This window comes from Ananas comosus, linkage group 1, assembly GCF_001540865.1.
Source record: "Ananas comosus cultivar F153 linkage group 1, ASM154086v1, whole genome shotgun sequence".
NCBI lineage: Eukaryota > Viridiplantae > Streptophyta > Magnoliopsida > Poales > Bromeliaceae > Ananas > Ananas comosus.
Window position 1 is genome coordinate 2,927,494 of NC_033621.1, and position 20,383 is coordinate 2,947,876.

General features: G+C 34.4%; 3 protein-coding genes across 3 annotated transcripts; 1 reads left to right on the forward strand and 2 right to left on the reverse strand.

Moving 5' to 3' along the window:
* On the reverse strand, positions 2,850-5,881 carry LOC109722886. Its single transcript, XM_020251068.1, has 2 exons — positions 5,378-5,881; positions 2,850-3,782 (listed from the first exon to the last, which is right to left on the reverse strand). Exons 1-2 carry the CDS (start codon positions 5,430-5,432, stop codon positions 3,499-3,501), a joined length of 339 nt encoding a protein of 112 aa, XP_020106657.1. The 5' UTR covers positions 5,433-5,881; the 3' UTR covers positions 2,850-3,498.
* LOC109722878 (ADP-ribosylation factor-like protein 8a) lies at positions 7,890-12,508 on the forward strand. The gene is made up of 6 exons (XM_020251056.1): positions 7,890-8,134; positions 8,599-8,680; positions 8,769-8,801; positions 8,906-9,027; positions 11,036-11,197; positions 12,077-12,508. Exons 1-6 carry the CDS (start codon positions 8,097-8,099, stop codon positions 12,192-12,194), a joined length of 555 nt encoding a protein of 184 aa, XP_020106645.1. The 5' UTR covers positions 7,890-8,096; the 3' UTR covers positions 12,195-12,508.
* Positions 14,376-17,876, reverse strand: LOC109722184 (40S ribosomal protein S3a). Its single transcript, XM_020250107.1, has 7 exons — positions 17,767-17,876; positions 17,606-17,653; positions 17,402-17,507; positions 16,074-16,211; positions 15,533-15,718; positions 15,246-15,446; positions 14,376-14,745 (listed from the first exon to the last, which is right to left on the reverse strand). Exons 1-7 carry the CDS (start codon positions 17,775-17,777, stop codon positions 14,650-14,652), a joined length of 786 nt encoding a protein of 261 aa, XP_020105696.1. The 5' UTR covers positions 17,778-17,876; the 3' UTR covers positions 14,376-14,649.

Below are 20,383 nucleotides of genomic sequence, written 5' to 3' on the forward strand. Positions count from 1 at the left end.
AATAACTTACATGACACATAGGTAATCTATAAATTTATGTTATAAATAAAACAATGGCAAATCAACTTTTACGACCCTAATTACAAAAAAAAGAAAAAAAATCTATTTTAAGCCTCAGAATATTTACTGTATTATAAAATCATTTCACGTGAGAATAATAATATTTAACTAAAGATTTCTATATTGCACACAGTATAAGAATAATTTTTAGAAAAAGCATTGATGTTAATATGAAATTACTATAGGTAAAAAAAAAAAAAAAAAGTATTAGAGACCATCTCGACAAGGAGGCATTCCGAAATTGCCCCCTCAACTTTTCTATTTTTTCGTTGAGATCCTCTCATCTTCTAAATGTTTGGAATCCACTAATTTAGTAAAAGAATTTAAAATTTTGTTAAAATTATCACTGATTTTACTAAACTTAATGAGTTTGTTGGAAATAATGGATTATATAATCAGTATCAGTACAAATATCAGTTCCAACAAATAGTTTCAGAGCAAATTATCAGTACAAATATCAGTTCCAACAAATAGTTTCAGAACAAATTACGCTTCCAACAAAATTTAATCACTTTTTAGCACTTAATGATCACTAATAGGGTTATAATGATAAAAACTTTAAACTTTATAAGTATAAAATCTCAAATAATAAAATAATTGGAAGTTGAGGCATCTCAATCGACGAAAAAATAGTTGAGAGAGCAATTTCAGAATCACCTATAGACTATAGTTTTTGGCATTACTTTGATTATACTCTTTGCCTTATTCAATCGCACAAAAAACTAATTTGGAATGTACATATTCTATGTAGTATAACTGCTTTAATTCAGTTTAATAAAGACCTTTTATCAACATTTCTAACTAACGTTACTTTGGGTAGTGTAAGCTAGGAATGGATTCGGGGCGGATTTTCGAGAACCCGAATCCAACTCCAAACCTGATATTCGAATCCGAACTCGATATATTTTAAAAATTCATATCCCAATCCGAACCCGACCAAAAATCCGAAATCCAAACTCGAACAATTATTTTTCTTTTCAATATTTCAAAATATATTATATTAAATCTAAATTTTTAAAATACAAATTCAAATATAATATCAAATTTTTATATACATATTATATGTAATGTAAAATAAATTCGGGTTCGGATCGGGTACCGTCAAAATTCATATATAAATCCATATTCATCGTGTTTTTGTTTTTGATATTTATATCCGAAACCATATCCGTTCAGCTCCGGTTTCGAATACTTCGGGTATCCGCATCCATTGACATTTATAGTGCAACCCCAATTAAAATTGGCCCGACCCGTCTCTGGTCAGGCCCGGTCCAAGTCCAACCTAATGGGCCTGAAAATCAAGCCCGTAAGGTTAACCCGATCCAGGTCGAACAAGTTGGATTAGGCTTGGGCTTAAAAATATAGAGATTTATTAGAGTACAATGCAATAAAGAGATTTAATTTGATAAAAGTAGAATACAATATTTCTACAAATAAACTGTATCGTTTTGTTTCGCTTCATTTCTAGTGACAAAACACTCAAATCAACGATCGACACGGTTGAATATATTACACGCTATTTAAATACTCAAAAATCAAATTTCAAAATTTGACGATTACATAGTGTTATAATGGTCTCAAATTTACAGTTAAAAATTATTAATTTTCAGACCACTTAGATGCAAAATAAATAATGTTGAAAATTACCGAATTCTCATCGTTGGAGAGACCGCAAAAGTAAAATTCCCTTTAAATGTCTAACTATATTTGTGTTAATAACATACCAGTAAAACTGTAGGAACTTTCCCTAACTGTTTTGATTTAACTATGGGTCCGTTTGGTTCAAAATAAAACTATAAAAAATTAATTTTTCGTAAAATCTTTTTTTACATTTTGTTGTATTTGGTAGGAAAAAAAAAAAAAGTAGTTTTCCATTAACATTTGTTTGGTTAAAAGAAAAAAAAATTCATATTTGTTTAATTCAGTGAAAGAAAATGAATGAACAAAGTTTTACGCAGTTTGAGTATTTTTTTCGTTGAAAAATTGCAGAAAACGAAAACTTCAAATTTTTCACAAATTCAGTAAAAATACCTTTACAGAAAAATATTTTTACGTCGTGCCAAATAGGCAAAAAAATATTTTTTATACGAAAAATAATGTTTCGATTCGTTTTACGCCGTGCCAAATGCCTCCTATCCGGCAGCTAAAAATTTTGATTTTGCTAACTAATCTCATAATCATTTAATTTGAACTATTTAATGAGTCTTATACTTTAAAATTTTAAATATGCAGTTTACTTTTTTAAAGTAAATTGAGATGTTTCGCACACTTCATGCAATTGCAACAATGATTTCATTACAGTAAATAACGAGTCTAAATTTTGTAATTTTAAAAAAAACCATCAAATGGAAATCAAATAAATTGTAATAATAGGTATCCAAATTAAAATTTTAAAAGCTTAGTCATTTGATTCAAAACAAATCAAAGTTCAGGTAAATTGTTAAAATTTTTTACCCGGGTAAATTGCACTAGTAGTACCCTAACTCCAACTTTGAGGCAAGTTTCATTTTTGTCCTCATCCTCTTCGATTTTAACATTCCAGGCCTCAAACTTTTTGTTTGGTTTCGTACATCTCTAAACTTTAGAAATTATTTTATTTTACTCCTTAACTTATATTACAAATTATTTTTTTTTTGAGAATTAGGTAGCAAGCTACATGCTTCATTCATTAAGGAAAAATGAACTAAGCAATACAGGATGGAAGCAACTGGGGCATCTGAAGAAAAGAAGAGAATAGAGAAAAGAAAGAAAAGAAAACCAAGAAAGATTGAGAAAACTAGAACATAAGAAGAGAGTAGGAAAAAGGCAAACGTGGCTCGAAACGTAGAACCGAGGTGAATCAAAGGTGCTCGGACCAGTCGCGTAACAAAAGCTCTAGCCTTTTTGAAGACTGATTAACATTGTGTAACTTTTCCCGAAAAATGATGTGATTTCTTTCCGTCCATATGATCCACCAAGTTCCTGCTAGGCAGGTTAAGCCTTTAGTTCTCACAGCGGCGTCGGTAATGTTGGCGGTTTTGGTCTATAGATCACACACGTCCCCGGTGGTGTCTGCCGGGATGACCTCGCCCGCTGAGGTAAGTAGGAGGTAACGGATGAAGACACAGTTCGAGAAAAGGTGGTCGCAGTTTTCCGTGGGAGAGGCGTAGAAGACACAATGTCGGTCCACTGTCAGTCCACGGATCAGCAGTCTGTCGGCAGTAGGTAATCTTTTACATAGTAACAACCAGATGAAGATTTTAATTTTGACCGGTATTTTCAGCCACCAGATGTGGATATTAGTCGAGTCTCTGTGTCCTGAGTCGGTGACGAAGTTGTAGACTGATTTTACAGTAAACTGTTGATCCGTGGTCCACCTCCATTTTAGTTTGTCAGGTGTGTTTTGTGGGCTGATGTGTGAAAGATAGTCTTTGAATTGAGCCATTTGTCTGCAGCTATCTATGGAGGTTGAGTCCGAGAAGCCTTTATAAATGAAGCGCCATCTCCATCCACCAACGCTCCAGCAATGAGAGACTCTGGCGTTCTTGTTCGTGGTGTGGGCGGACAAGTTTGGGAACAAGGTGCAAAGGGGGGCTTCTCCGGTCCAAATATCGGTCCATAGCCTAATGTTCCTCCCGTCACCCAGTTCATGAGACATACTGCGTCTGAAGACGGCCCGATAGCGTAGTACACCCTTCCACCACTGAGAGTGCGGTACAAAAGCTCGACCTTCATGTAACGGCCTACGTTTGGTATAGTAGAGGATTTTAACAATAATATTGCACCAGGACAGATGTAGTTCAGTAAAGAAACGCTACCACCATTTGGTGAGCAGAGCAGCGTTCATGAATTTCAGGTCTAAAATTCCTAGCCACCCATCCTTTTTGCTTTTGCAAATGGTTTCCAATTGACGAGACATGCTCCTCCAGAGATTTTAGAACACCCTTTTCAAAAGAATGCTTTTCGTAAGGCTTCTATCCGATGCAGAACCCAAATTATTGAATTCACCTACTTCATCACTTTATTCATATATCATAAATTCATTTATTTATTTTTCATCAATCTTCATTTATTTATTTTTCTTCAATCTCATAGTTTCATGTCACAGATCTAATTTTTATATTGAAAAAGAACTATATCTTAGTGAGTAGTAGATTAAGGGCGTGTTTGGTTCGCTTCTTTTTCACCATGAAATCGGAATCAGAATAGGTGAATTCGTTTGTGGGTGTTTGATACGCGGGAGTCCCATTCCGATTCCGATTCCCGAGTGGAATGGGAATCCCCCAATTACCCTTTTTTCCAATCTGGCCTAGGAGGCCGGATTGGAAGTTGTATCCGGACGGAATGGATATTTATTCGGATTAAATTTATTTTTTCAACTTTTTTAATTAAAATATGAGTTAAAATTTAAAAATTAAATATATAATTTTAAATTTTTAATTTGAACTTAAATTAAAAATTAAAATTTAATCAAGTATTTCGAATCTAACTTATGAATTTGAATTTAAATTAAATTTTAATTTATATAAAGTTTATTCAAATTTTATTTAAAACTTAAATTAAATTTATGGATTCAAATTAAAATTTAAATTATAATTTTAAGTTTGAATTTGAATAAATAAAAATTTAGTTTCATATTTTGAATTATCCACTCAACTTCAAAGATTAATTTATTTTAAAAAAATAGATTTAAAATTTTGACATTATTTAAAAATTTTGATGTAAATTTTTAATATTTAATTTTTAATTTGAATTTAAATTAATATATTATAAAGATAATGTTAGTATATTAATTTGATTACGTTTTTTATATCCACTTGAACCAAACACCAATAATGAGAATGATTTATTCCGATTCCTATTCAGGTGATGAACCAATCGGAATTAGGTAATAAGTCATTCCGATTCCGATTCCAGCTTATTTTGATTCTGATTCCGACTCCGATTTCGAACCAAACACGCCCTAAGTTATATGATTAAAAGAAATAATTAATAAATACGAAGTATATAAATGTATAGATGCATTGGGTGTAGGCAATAATTAATAATGCTATACCCACGCTATTTTGGATTCTAATCTTATATGGGGAGATGGAATGCTCCACATGATATTATGGTATTGACTTAACAAATAGGAAAGAAAAAAAAAAAAACTGACCATCCCTAGAGCAAGTGGCAAAAGGCTTTGTGATTGGTATCCGAGACCCAAGTTCGAATCCTAGTTGATTCACATTTCCAGATAAATTTATTTCTAAATGAAATAAACGAATCGGGTAGCGTACTATCTATCTCTCAAAAAAAAAAAAAAAAAAACAAATAGGGAAAAAAAAATGATTACCATTTAAGAGCGACGAAGATTTTTCGTTTGCACTCCCATCCTTCGCCAGTAACATTGCTGGTGGCCAACTTTGCTAGTACTCGAAACTTCACCAGTGGCTAGCTTTGTCGGTGTCATTGCCCCCTATTTGTAAAGTGCCATTCTTTCCTCAGCGCGGTCTGTGCCTTTCTGAGTTAGGGCACTTTCTTTCTCCTAGCGGCATTTCAGGTTATCATAGATGTTTAGCCCTTCGGCACACTTAGGGCTGGACTTGATATCAATAGTGAATGCCTACTGATAAGGAGAGGGGGACCAGATAGTTCGTTTCGTAGCTACTAAAAAAATGTGTGGTACAGAGAGCTCATTCATCTGTGGAAGTGCCCAAGTTCAATTTTCTCTCATCCCATCTTGTGGTTCCATCTCCGTCGCCAAAGTTCGAAGTTTGCTAGTGATGTTGCCGGTAGCCAACTTTGTCGCTGCCCAAATCTTCGACAACAGCCGACTTCATCAATACAGATTGCCTGTTAACAAAGTTTTGAGCACCGATAACATTGGTTGCCGACAAAGTTTCGAACACTGGCGAAGTTGACCATCCGCAAAATTACTGATGAAGGTGTAAATTTTGACTTGGGCTTATGTTGGTTTCTCTCTCACATGAATTTTTTTTTTTTTTCTATTTGCTAAGCCAATACCATAGTACCACGAGGGTATAGCATCATTGGGCAATAATTTATTCTCATAAAATAAATAAAAAGGGACTAAAATGAAACACCTTAAAAAGAGTGTAAGGACCGCTAATTGAGTCGCTGAAAGATCAGGGACTAGCGGGGCAATTTACCCCAACCTTACGAGTTCGCAGCAGCATTTTACTATTTATGCGGGCCAAAGCATTTAGTTAGATGGAGCGCACGGATTGGTTTACACATTTCGCCGCACAATTTTTTTAAGTTAAATCCGCATAATTTTTTCCCGTGGGTACACCGCGACTTCTAGGCGACGCAAACGGTCGGAGCAAGTCGGACACGTGTCGCTACATGAGTGGCTGGACAGCTGTTTATCCTCCTCCACCCTCTCCGATTCCCCAACCGTCTAAGCTGTACGCGACACCCTCATAACTCATTTATGTCGCTTTACTTATTTTAGGCATTTATAAGTCAAAAATGTGGGTGAAAATGTACGAGACACCCCTCGACTTTAATCTTTTTAGTTACATGCCTTTTTAACTTTTGAAATTAATTCTTTCCACTTGAATTATTGAAAACTTTATTACAATTTATAATTTTATTAGCTATTAGTTATTATTTTATTTTCTAAACTTCTTTTCTGATTAAATTACTAAATTCCAGAAAATTAAAAGCTAAGGACTCTAAATCAAAAAGTTTGAAGTGTTTATTTTTTTAGAGAATGATAGTAAGTTGCGCGTTTTATTCTTTTATTTTAAAAAATTATTTCAATTAAAAATGTAAAGAATATCGAACTTAAAATTTCATGTACTGACCATATAACCCTTAGCAATTTTGTCGGGCACTGCCGGACAAAAATATTGAAGCCGAGAAGCGTATTTTGATTCTCGAAAAGTATGAAAAAAAATTATAACTCTGATAATGTGCTATCTATTACTTTTGTTTCTACCAGTAAATAATGATAGTTTAATTTTGTCTTTAATTAATCTCTCGAACTTAGCGACCGTCCAAAATAGCATATTTGATTAAAAAGTTAGTTCTATTATACTTTATATATATGTAAAACTATTCTTAATCCTGACAGCATTCTAGCCAGTGACAGTTTTCTGGCTAAAACATATCTTTAATCTGTCTAATTTACAAAAAAAATATAATTTTCTTAAAATTTTAAATTTAATGAAAGGTCTTCTTTTCATATTTTTAATTCTGTAGACGAAAACTATTGAAGAAAGCATTTTCCATAATATTTTTTAAAAATTTTATTTTTATAATTTTATGAGGAACCAACCACCCGTTTCAAAAATTACAAATCCCAAACTGAAAAGTTAAAATGGTCAAAGTGAAACCCTGAAAAGATTCAGGGGCCAGCGGTGAAATTTGACCCGCATCTTTACCAAAATTTAATTTTACTTACAAAAACTTCAAATACCATCCCAAGTAGTTTATACTTTTTCACTTTAGTATTCTGGGGTTTAAAGTTTACCAATTTAGTATCACGTGGTTTCATTTTTTTTTTTTTATTATTCATTTCATTAATTTTTTTCGTTAAATCAGTGACAAAATTAAAAATAAAAAATATACTCAAGTGAATATTTAATAAACTCTGAAATTTTTTATATATAATTTAACGAAATATTAACGGAGAATCTGACGAAAAGATAAAAAAGAAATTACAGGATACCAACTTGATCCACTTTAAATTATAGGGTACTAAAATAAGAAAGTACAAAACTATAGGGGTGATATTTGAATTTTACCCTTTATTTTATTCTATTTTACTTCATTTTACACCTTCCCTGCGACCTTCATTACGGGGGCCAAAAAAGCGAGCAAGCGAAGCGAAGCGAAAGACGATGGTCAAAACGGAGCACTGGAGAGCGCGGAGGCTCCGTTCCCTTCGTTAAATGCTTAAATAAAGTAAACACTCCGCGAACCCTAGATTTCGACCCCTCCCCATTCACATATCCCCCGATCCCTCGATCGCTCAATCCCATCCCCAATCCCTCTCTCTCTCTCCTATCTCTCTCTTCGCGGATCCCTTCCTCTCCACCGTCGCCATGGGACTCTGGGAAGCTTTCCTCAACTGGCTCCGAAGGTGAGGGGTCTTCTTTGCTGCTGATCTTTTTGTTTTGATTCGAGTTCGTGTTGTAGCGTTGTTTGGGTTGGTAAGGATGCGTTTGATGTTGTAAATTGGGGGGGAGACAGGTGGGGAATTGGGGTTTGGGACCAGATTATGTGTGTGTTGTTTCATGGATTTGATGCAAGATTGCGGCTTTTCCGTGGTGTTGACTTGCGCCGGTTGTTGTCGATGGTGCTGCAGTTGGTTTTAAGTTGGTCAAATTTTGAATTTTGGGTTGAGTCAGCTGTGATCTTTCTGTGGTAAATGGGCGATGATTTCACAAATCGGAAATTGTTAGATTTGTGTGCTAGTGATTCGGTTTTGTATGAGGATATGGATCAGATAAGGGCACTTTTTTTTTGTTTTGTTTTGTAATTTTACTAAATCAATGCCTGTTGGGGTACTAATGTTGTATTTGAATAATTATCTTTCAAATGCAGCCTCTTTTTCAAGCAAGAGATGGAACTCTCATTAATTGGGCTTCAAAATGCTGGGAAAACTTCCCTTGTGAATGTCATTGCGGTATGTTCAGATGATGTTTGCGCACGACTCTGATCACAGTCATGATGTATTCTGACAATTTTCTTTGTTTTTGTTATATTCTCTGTAGACTGGTGGGTATAGTGAGGACATGATTCCTACTGTGAGTGTGTTCGCCCTCGTCCTTTTTATTTATTTATTTATTTTTGTTTTCTGTTTCTTTATGTAGTAGTTGTAAAGCTCTAATATAGTTTTATCAATTTGCAGGTTGGATTCAATATGAGGAAGGTGACGAAGGGGAATGTTACAATAAAGTTGTGGGATCTTGGAGGACAGCCTAGATTTCGCAGTATGTGGGAGAGATATTGCCGCGCAGTCTCTGCAATCGTGTATGTGCGCTTATCTTTTAGATATCTGTTATGATTTATTTGCGGAAAGATATCAATTGGTAGAACCCTTGATAAAAGAAAGAAGTTAGATGATATGCTGCTCATAATTTTTTGTTACTTGAAACTTAGATATGCATCGTACATCCTTTCTTGTTAATGCTATAAAAATCTGCTGCTAGTTGACAGCCATTGGAAAAACTGAACATTCTGTCTCTCGAGAGTCTCCATGTTATTGCTTTTATTGTTTAATCCTTGATAAGTTCAGAATCAGCATATACCTACTGATGCCCTGTATATAGTGCATCATTTGCATGTTTTTTGTGTTTTCGGTCCTGTATATTTCTCCCTTTTCTCTTACACTGTGTAACATGATGTTTATATTGCAAAGATGCTATGATGGAGGGGTACTTCATTTTAGCTGCTTGCCTGTTGCTTTTATGGTACATGTTGGAAACTTCATGAGGGTTTCCCACATTTTGTAAATGTAGATCAAATATCCGTAAACTTGAGGGTTAAATGAAGGATTTGATCAGATACTTGCGAGATATGGGACGAAGTTCTTTTGGGCTAATTCATGACAGAACTATTCTTAAGTGGATTTAGGACGAAGATATGAAGTGAGCGAAGAAGAAAGAAATTGTTTAGTCGATAGATTTTAGGATATGGTTCTCTATCTTTCTTTGTAATTTGTACATAAAGGGGAGGAAAAAGAAGCTGATAGATAACTTGAAAATGTGATCGAGTCAACCAAGTATTCAGTTTAACAGTCAATGACCAGTTTTTACTTTTCTCAAATCGGAGTAAATTCAACTGGTACTGAAAATTAGTACCCGTTTCTCTTAAGATCAAATAGCTATATTACCAATTTGATTTTCTTGTATTTCTGGTCATTTTTCATCAATTACTTTTGTGTTTGCCAGCCAAGAATTACTTCTCTAACTTAACCGTATCCTTTCCAACAACAAAAGTTTCAATACTGAAAAGATGCCATTTATCAAAATCAGCTTTTGGTTCAGAGGCTTTCGTCTTTAGGTCTTCCATTGAGCAGTCATGAGAGACACAAAAATTGCAACAAAGCCCAAATGTAGTCATAAGAGAATGACAAAAATTGCTTACTTGGTAATTTTTTGGTGATCATATTAATGTTCCCATTCATTTTAGTCGGGAAGTCTCATGCAAAAGTAATGATTGCAATGAAATGGAAAGGTTAGAAAATAGAAACCCAATTGTACAATTTTAATGTTGCGGAGTGAACTGAGAGCACACTGATACGGCCAAGGTATCCTGGTGCAATTTACTCTTTCTTGCTGCCTTTGGTTTTTCCCCAATTTGTTGTTTTCCATCACTTTAATTGTTTTGTGCCCTACTCTTGTTCTGTGTAATATATTTTCTGACCAACATTCCTGTCTGATTATATGGGAAAAGGGGCACTTTTCCCAAACTAGTCATCATCTTAAATTTTGGCTAATATGGTAATTCCACTACAAACCTCATAAATATTTGGAACTAATGGAACCTTGTCAATATGCTTTAAAAATTGCTGAGTAAAGCCTACTTAGCTTAGTTCTGCTGAGTTGTATCTTTTGGTCTGGTTTGATCTCTTTTCTAGGAGTAGGGCTTGGTTATAAAAAGGTTCGTAACCATCTGGTGGTGAACTGGATTGAGTTACGGAGATATATCATAATAAATTAATAATACTTTTAGCTTAATTTGGAAACCACAGTGAAGCAATTGTCACAGTTATTTCATAAATTCGCACCTGCTGATTCATTCTTAATATGTCAACTAGCTACGTATCTCAATCCTTAGGCCAGCTTTTGTTTCGGCATTCTGTTGCAGTTAGGTTAGAAAAGAAAAGGGTCAAATAACACCTTTACAAGGTAATAGAAAACATTGTGGTTGACAGTGGAAACAGCCTCAATACCATTTTTCTTGTTATTTGTGCTTTTATCTGTCATTTTGTTGGCTTAGACCTGATATAAACAATTACAATCCTATACGTTTGCAGGTATGTTGTTGATGCAGCTGATCATGAAAACTTGCACATCTCGAAAAGTGAACTTCATGACCTTCTAAGCAAACCATCATTGAGCGGGATTCCATTGCTAGTCCTGGGGAATAAGATTGACAAGCCTGAAGCTCTCTCGAAGCAGGCTTTGACAGATGAAATGTAAAGTCCCTTCCTTTCTACCTTAAGTTTGCAAGTTTCTGTCATGAGAAAAAAAGAAACCTTTACATTTATATCCATGCAAAAAATATCTATTAACATCTAAATCCCGGAAAAATTTGGATTTTATTATATGCACATTCAACACCAAGTTTCTTACATATAACCCTTTTCATTTACAAATTATCTGATATAAAGGTTTTTCCACCCTCTTTAAAGATTTTTATCTGATATAATTCTATTCTAAAGACAGATTTATGGAACCTTTTATTTCAGGCATAAATGTTTCTTTTATAAATGTTCATAGAGCTAGAAGAGACATTAAATTGTCGCTTGTAAGGCTAGTGATAGCATACTCTTTTACTCTTCTAATTGTATAAAATACTGCTGTTCCTAAACTTAAACAAAAAAAAAAAATCAGAAACTAAATAGTAGTTTACAAGATTGTGTGGACTAGAAAGAATACAAAATGTTTGAATTATGAAAAGTGTAGAGTTACAAACTATTTTCCAAGAGGAGTAAATACTTTGACTCGCTAGATATTACTTTTAGAAGAGGAGATGTATACATGATTGGTTGGTGGATGCATATCTTTGACATTTAGTCTTAGGCATATAGCCATACATTTTGTTATGTAGAGGGCACATGCAGCGATTGGGCATTAAGGTATTAGATTACTTTTTACTTTTGCAAGATACTTCACTTTCAATGGGTTTATTAGAGAATCCAAATTTGGCATGGGAATATATGTAAAAAGATAACTTTGCAGGGGTATATTTGTAACCCCCTTTCCTCCTGAAAACTGATGGAAAACAGAAAAGAAATTCAGTTCATGTCATGGTAGAGCTTTTCTCGTAGTTATTGATTTAGCTGCAATTACAGGGGTTTAAAGTCTATCACCAATAGGGAAGTATGCTGCTTCATGATATCATGCAAGAACTCGACCAACATTGATTCCGTCATAGATTGGCTTGTGAAGCACTCGAAGACGAAGAAATGAGGATTTAGGCCTTCTGCTGCTGCTGCTGCTGCTGCTGCTGCTGCTGCTGCTTTGTTTTCTCGAGTTGTCGTTATTCTATGTGGATATTGAGGTTGTATTTTGTGGTTGTTAGTGGTTGAGTATTGCTCTTTTATTTATTAGATGGGGATTCTGATTTTTATGTTACCTCCTAACAGGAGAGAGGGGTGATCTGTTCTGTGGGTAATCTATGCTTAAAGGTGGGCTTTGTCATGTTGAAAAACTCTGCTTACTTATGGCCTTGTGCTTGATTTACCTGTACTGATTGGTGTGAAAAGTTTTTTTTTTTTTGTGGATATGTTCAAATTACGCTGTAAAAAATATTGCAGTTTGTCTAAAACTAAGTCACTGTTGTGTATGACATGAATTTTCCAATCCTTAAAGAGATTTTTTTTAAAAAAAATCTTATTAAAGGTGATTATATACAGGACTTTCTTGGATAATCTAGTATAGCATATTCACAGGTGTACAAGTGGCACTCTGATGCTCAAATAAGTTGGGCGTTCGTCGTGTCTGTAATATCCCAGACGACCCGCAACCACTGATGATGAAATTGCCGGTAAATTGCTCTGAGGTTGGATGGCAGGAAGGATGATGGGTACCCGGAATGAGGAAATTGGGACGAGTAGAGTTTGGGGAGATAGAGGTGATGAGATGAGGGGTAAGGTAGAGAAGAAGGGAGAAGGAGAAGAAGCTTCACTTGACTTAAAAGAGTCCTTGTCTTAGGGAAATTATTATTGCTTCAATTACGCTGAGAAACCACAGCCTTATGCTCTCTCAATCAGTCTAATACTTGACTAGTTGAGAATAGAAATATTAAATCAACGGTCGTCAGATGCTTGGTGCACGGATGTGTATTGATGCTCAAATGTAGGAAATACTTTTGTTCTCTAATAGTAATGAAGGACGATGAGTAAGTGAAACGTAAAGGTGTCCAAAATATCCGATATCCCATACCCGATCCGGACCCTACCCGGATCCGAACCGGACCCGAACCGGACCCGATAAAAAATGAATAGTATACGGATAAAAAAAATTGCCCATTAAAATTTCGGGTATAGGTCCGGATATTTTATACCCATACCCGATTTGGGTCCGACCCGAACCTAACTTTTAAATGGGTAGGGTCCGGAATAGTTTTCAAATCCGGACCCAGACCCGGACCCGATGAAATATCCGATAGTAAATAAAAAAAAATAAACTTTTGAAGTTGAAGGATCAATTTTAATATGACTTATAGATAATGAGTCACTATGTATTTTCATCCTAATGAAACCCTAGCCGTCTCTTTTACTCATTACTTTTTTCTAATTTTTTTACTCTTTGTTTTCTACTCTTTTTTTTCATTTCATTTCCGCCAACAATATTTCATTGTCAACAATATAGTTTATTTATTGACTATTTAATAAAGTTTATAAAAAAATATATTTATACAGATATCCGTATCCGATTTAGACCCGATCCATATCCGATTTTGAACGGGTAGTATACGGATAGTCACTACCCAGACCCGCTCAAATAGACCCGATGAGTATATTAGAAACTTTAGTACCCAGACCCGGACCCGACCCGAAATTAAATGGGTAGGGTATATATATATTTTTTGTAACCATTTCTTTTTAGGGTATGGGTACAATATATTAATTATCCAGACCCGACCCGGTCCACGGACATCTTTAGTGAAACGTTTTAAAAATCTAATGTTAAACATCAAACTATAAATTTGATGAGTTCAGGAACCAGTTTTGCTATTTAACATATTCGATGAATGAAACCAATATCTTCCCAGATATCAGAAATATTGTGCTCAAGAAAAATCAGCCAGAAAATGCCGTCTAATTATTGAGGAATTTATAGTCTAGGCAAGTCAAATGTTTCTACTGCAGCAGAAATTAAAATAAGATCATCAAAAATAAGATCCTTATACCCAAAGGTAAAAGCCTGAATTTTCTGCTACGCTGCAGGAAGAGTTGGCCGAAGAAGTTTTGATTTCTCTCTTCTCAAAACTAGTTAGATAGCACTTCACCCAACAGCACTATATCCAAAGGATGCACAAAAACTATATCCAGCACTACATCCAAAGGATGCACAAGAACTATATCCAGCACTATATCCAAAGAATGCCCAAGAACTATATCCATGACCGACGGAAGAGCTCAAGAGTTGCACCCCAAAAGAACATTACTCGAAAAGTAGTGAGCAATAACAATAACAGGAAAATGCTGACAGCTCAATAAGAAAGAAACAAAAGCAATTCGAGTTTCCGAAAAAAGTAATCATTTGCCGATGAACTCTAAAAAACAATCAAAAGCAGCTATTCAACGGCCAAAACTGCTCGAGGTCCACTCCATAACAAATGTTGCTTGGATAACACATATCTTTTAAAAACAACCAAGATCCATTAAATGAAAATTTTAATATGAGTTTCCAACTTCCTTTAGGCTCCAACAATTTCTTGCTCACCCTCCAATGGGACATCTTCCGCAGGTCTATCCACTTTAACACCTACATCCTCCTTGTAATCACCGTGGACCTGAAGATGTAATAGAAAGTCACATGAACCGAGAAAGCTGAAGCCCACAATTGCAAATAACTAAACATATATAAATGACTAAATGAGTTAATCAGAAATTTATTCTTGATTTTAATTCCAATTTTAATTAGTTTTTCTTTTCAAAATTTAGTCCCTAAAGTTCGTTGAGCGCGCTAAGACTTTACCATCAAATAAATAGCTATGTCAGCATCTCATAAAAAACAAAACGAATAGAAAACTGGGATTTTTTACCAAATTTCAACGATGATGACATTGTATCCTCTTCAGATGATAGACTAGCAAAAACATTTAATTGTTACGCAGGAATCTGGATTGCTTAATTGAATACAAAAGAATGCAATTAATTTTCAGAACCAATATCAGGGAATAAGTTTCCAGTTAACACTTACAAAATAAATTCAATTCTTTATTGAGTAAAAATGAGAAAAGATAAGAATCTATGATATATGGGTTCAAGTTTTAATTTGTGTCAAGCATACCTCCATGAGTTTCCCCAAATCAAACTTAGGGGCCTTTAGGATCTTGACCTTGCGGATGAAGACATTCTGTAGAGGGAAGATGCTCGAAGTTGCTTTCTCAATCTCCTTCCCAATGACCTCAGGGATAAATTTCTGCACCAGGTCCTTAAGATCACAGGATGTAGCTTGGTTTACCATAATCTCTCTCATTTTGCGGCGAATCTAAGAAAAAAGATGGAAAGAACTTGTAAATAACTCATTGGAAGCAAATTAAACCTTTAATTTGCAAAGCTAGATGGGATCATTACCTGTCTAATCTGACTGGATTGAGCATAACAAGTCCGCTTAACCTGGTTAGGGCGTCTCTTAGTGAAGGCGATACAGAACATTCTCAGAGCGTAGTTGTCGGTAGTCTTCACATCAACATGAGCCTCAATGAGAGTCTGCCACTTCCTCACAAGAGATCTGAGCTTGTCCGTTGTGAAGTCCATGCCCTGAAAAGGAGAAGAGAGAAAATGGTTGAAGGAAGAGATTAATACAAGAAAAACAAAAAGAAGATGTAAATTATATTCCAGCAAATTATCAGTCTACATATATATCCCTTGGAGGTGCAGTTCCTCACAAAAATTTCTCTACATGAAGTTGAGAAATCATTAATTCATGGTGTTGAGTTGGGTATAAATTAGAATAAGTTTTAAGTAGGAACAGTTTGAACGTAAAAGAGTACATAGGAAAGCATTAGTTTCTAAAGGGCATATGAGAAAATTCAGATTTTGCGGTGACACAAAAGGTAAATAGATAATTTTACAGGGGAATATATGTGAACTGAAAATATCTCAAAGAACATACCCAGAAGTTGGTGAGGACATTCTTTCCTTGCACATCCTCAGCACGAAGTCTAATCTTTCTGTAAGCTTGGTCCTCGTCATTCTGAAGGTCGGCCAAAGAGATCTCAAAAACCCTGTGCTTGAGACCCTCGGATGCAATCTAAGATTAAGGAAAGAAATGGTTTAAATATGCGCTCATGCACCCAAAAAAAAAATCAAGCAAAATGCGTGAAACACAACAACAGCTGTAAGAACAACCATCCCTGTGATAATAATTCAATTAAAAGGAGATAAAAGAGTGCAAAACAAGCACCCTTTCTCCACAAATAGGCTACACTCATCAAGATCCTATTTAGAAAATTTACCAATTACCTTGCAAATCTATAACGTCAACCAGAAAATAAATATTCAAAAAAAAGCAAGACAAATTCGCAAAATGTGAAACGATAATAGAGTAGTTATGTAGACATGGAAAAATTGATACAGAAGCAACAGGAATCTGAATACACAATGTACACTGGAACCACTGCTCCAAACTACAGTTCAGCTACTTGAAACTGAAGATACACAGTTTTCTGAAATAGGTTAAGGGCATCGAGTTGAACAGAATTGCAGATCAACCAAAAAAATAATACATACAAGCAAAAAAACAGATGGCCTCAAATACCATACCACATGACATATTTTAACCTATTTCTTACAATTATAAAAACTAGACAGTTCTTTGTATTAGATATCACATTCAAATTTTCTTTTTCACAGTTATGACCCGCATTTATCTATACAAGTCATCAACAGACAAACTTACATCATAGGAAAATATTTTATGAATCTTAAAGGAGCATCAAAATTTCCATTAGGCTGAAAAACACAATCTTAAAACACAGTAAGTTTCTTCATAGATGAATAAATTCAACACAAACCACAATAGCATATGAACCATTACTAGTGCGATCTAACATTCTCACGAGCTATTATTAGGTTTCGATATGCATACAGAAGAATAATTAGTGATCAAAAATTGAAATTGCATTCCGATCAACAAGTTTCGGTACATTGTAAAATCATAATCAGCTTCGACAGGGCACTAAGATGCATTTGTATCCTATAAATGACAAACTTAAACGTATCAATTGTGACGAATCAAAGTTTAGTAACATAATAAACTTTTGCCTATAGTTTAAGTGTTTAACAATGAATGGTGAAATCCACTGGCAATGACAAGTACTAATTTTCAACACAAGCCAGCTGATCTTACTAAACACGAACTACACAGAACGAATATGTAAGAAAAAAAACTAGCAGGAAAAATTAACAAAAACATGGAAGGACCAAAGCGAAAAATCTCACCTTGGTACCCTGAGTCCTCGAGACTAGGGTTTTCCCGACGTTCCTCACGTTGAACACGGAGGGCGCCTTGATGTCGTACCAATCCTTCTTCGAGAACGGATCAACACTATAGTACACCAAACGAATCAAAACCCACGCGAATCTAAAGCGATTTGAGGCGAAAATAGAACAAAAAGGAGATCGATTAGGGGTTTAAGAGATTACGTCTTCTTCTTCCCACCCTTCTTGCCCTTGGAGATCCTCTTGTTCTTCCTGAAACCGACCGCGAACACGAAAGAGAGCGAAAGAGAGATCAATCGACGGAGAACAAAATGGAGATCAAGTAAGAGTAAAATTGGGGGAAAATGGGGGAATAATGAGCTAACCCAACCGCCATGATCGCTGCTACGCTCAAAGCTTTTGCGGCGCCTCGCGCGAGGGGTTCGGTGATTTCGCGAGGGAGGAGGACGAAACGGTTGCCCTAGAACGAGAGGGCCTTATATATATAGCTTGACCCGAACCCTCGGTTTATTTGATCGACGGTTGAGATTTGCCCTTGTAGAAAGCTGATGGATCTAACGGTAGTGGGTGGGTGTTGGGTTGTTGAAGGGTTAAAACCCATGGGCTTTTCATAGCCCATAAGAGCCCAAGCATAAATTGGGCTACGAATGGATTACTAAGGCCCAGCCCAAGTTTCTTTTTATTATAGATTTAATTATAAAGATTCTAATGTATTAAAAATTGCATCAATTAGCCACTTGTATTTTGTTTCTGTTTTAAAATAGGTCCAAATTTTTGGAATGATCCGCGAATTAGATTGTAAAACTTCGATACAACGAGTTGGTATATCACATTGTTCCACATCTCTGCTTCTATTTAGTTTGCAACCCAAAAAACAAATTAAAAATAATTATAATTTATCGAATAATTTATCCAATTTATTTGATTCTATTGCATTAATTATTATTAACTTATTTCCTAATTTGTTTTTATAAATTTTTACATCTAAATTCAACAATTATTCTGAAGCTGTGGACTTGTTTAAAATAATGATAAAGTGAAGGAGAGTAACTAACTCAATTTTTAATATAGAAAAATAATTGAGACAGGGACTAAAGTACTAGAGAGTTTTTTTTTTGAAATAATTTAGTGTTGTTTATATCTGAGCTATTTTTAATTCGGCTTGGCCCGATTATTTTTAGAGAGGCCCAGGCTCAAAAATAGGAATAAAAAGTTGAAGAAAATATTTGATAAATAATATATATATTATTTATAATGTTAAATTATATATATAATAATTATGTAAAATAATACACACTACATATTTTTACTTATAGTATATAATTGTAATATAATATTATTTATAATATATCCTCCATATTTATATTATATTGTCATATAAATTAATATATATTCTTAATAATACTATATACTACATATATCATTTATTCTTTATATGGACAGATATATATGTAAAACTAATTTTTTTTTTTTTTTTGGTAAAAATGTACGGCACGTATTTGTTCTATGGACCATTTTAAGTAGATTATTTAATTTCTTAATTTCTTAAGTAGATTATTTAATNCAGGCTTTCGGGTCGGGCTCCGGTCGAAGGGCTTTCGGGTCGGGCTCGGGCCGGGCTTGGACATGTTTAGATAGGTCCAAAAAATTCCCAGACATAGTGTTATAATTTTGATACCCAAAACCCGACCCATTAGGCCCCAGGCCCAGTCCACCCCTAGGAACAGTCCCTAAGGCTTGCCCTACTAGCCATTAACATGGCTTTGTTATATTTAGAAGCTGGACAATAAGATTGATTAGTTTCTAGCACAAGGGCATACAAAAATTTGTTTCTCCTAAATAATAACACATAGTAACATTTTTAACATTTTGTGAAATTTTGTAAAATATTTAAATTAAAAGGTAAAGCACTAGAAATAAACTTTTTGTAAAAATTAGGATACTAACAGGCAATTAAATGAATCCGAAAAAAAAAAAAAGACTATGGATCATTTTGAATCAGTTATTCATTCTTTCAAAATTTTGATATTACTGCCCAAGCTTTCTATTTGTTTGATTTGAATCGGTCATTAGCATTTTGATTTCCAAATTTAACCTGATTGCTTACTATAATAAATTTATAATTATAAAGATTGTATAAATTATACTAATTAATTTGAAAGATAAACGGCACAGACAAAATTTAAAGTCAAAAAACCGGTTTTTTTTCTAGGGAAATGGCCCGAGAGCGAAAATTTATTTAAATAAAATGAGGCGATACAGAAATTAAAAAAAAAAATCCTCAAAAGAGGACCACATGGTGCATTTTTTGTTAGACAGATCCCAATTGACTAGTTGATCAGCTTGCATAGCATTCCTAAAGAAGTGAGAATTCCATCCAAAAGAAAAGACGTGACATGCGTCGACGAAGGACTGAAGCGTTTTGAGCTTTATTCAAAAAATCGTTGACTAACATAAATTGAACAAATTAAAAAACTGATAGTAATTTAAAATTTTGAAAGATTGAATAGTTGATTCAAAACGGTTCACGTTCTGATAAGTCATATACTTTTTTATCACCAAAATAATTCTCTCTCTCAAGGATTGCTTCATTGCACATCTAGGAGCTACAGCGCATGGTGTTGACTCTTTTGGGTAATTCCCAGTTGGTGTACTACAACTTGTTTGTTTCTAGAAGATCAAAGACACTCTGTGTTATTAATTTCTTCACATAATTAAAAGCTTTTTGCGTCGTCTATACGGTTTAAATGCAGCTTAATTCCCCAGCGTGAATCATATTTTGTTGTTAGCCGCGCTAATAAATGTCAAACTACTCTTCTCTCTGATGTCAAGGACTTTGACTTTTAATAGAAAAAGTCTTAAATATGACAATCATATGAGTGATGTGGTGTCTCCAATTAATCAATTATTTTCTTAAAATTTATCCTTCCCATCATAAATTTTAGAAAAATATTTTTATTATGCTTTTTCTCTGGAAAAAAA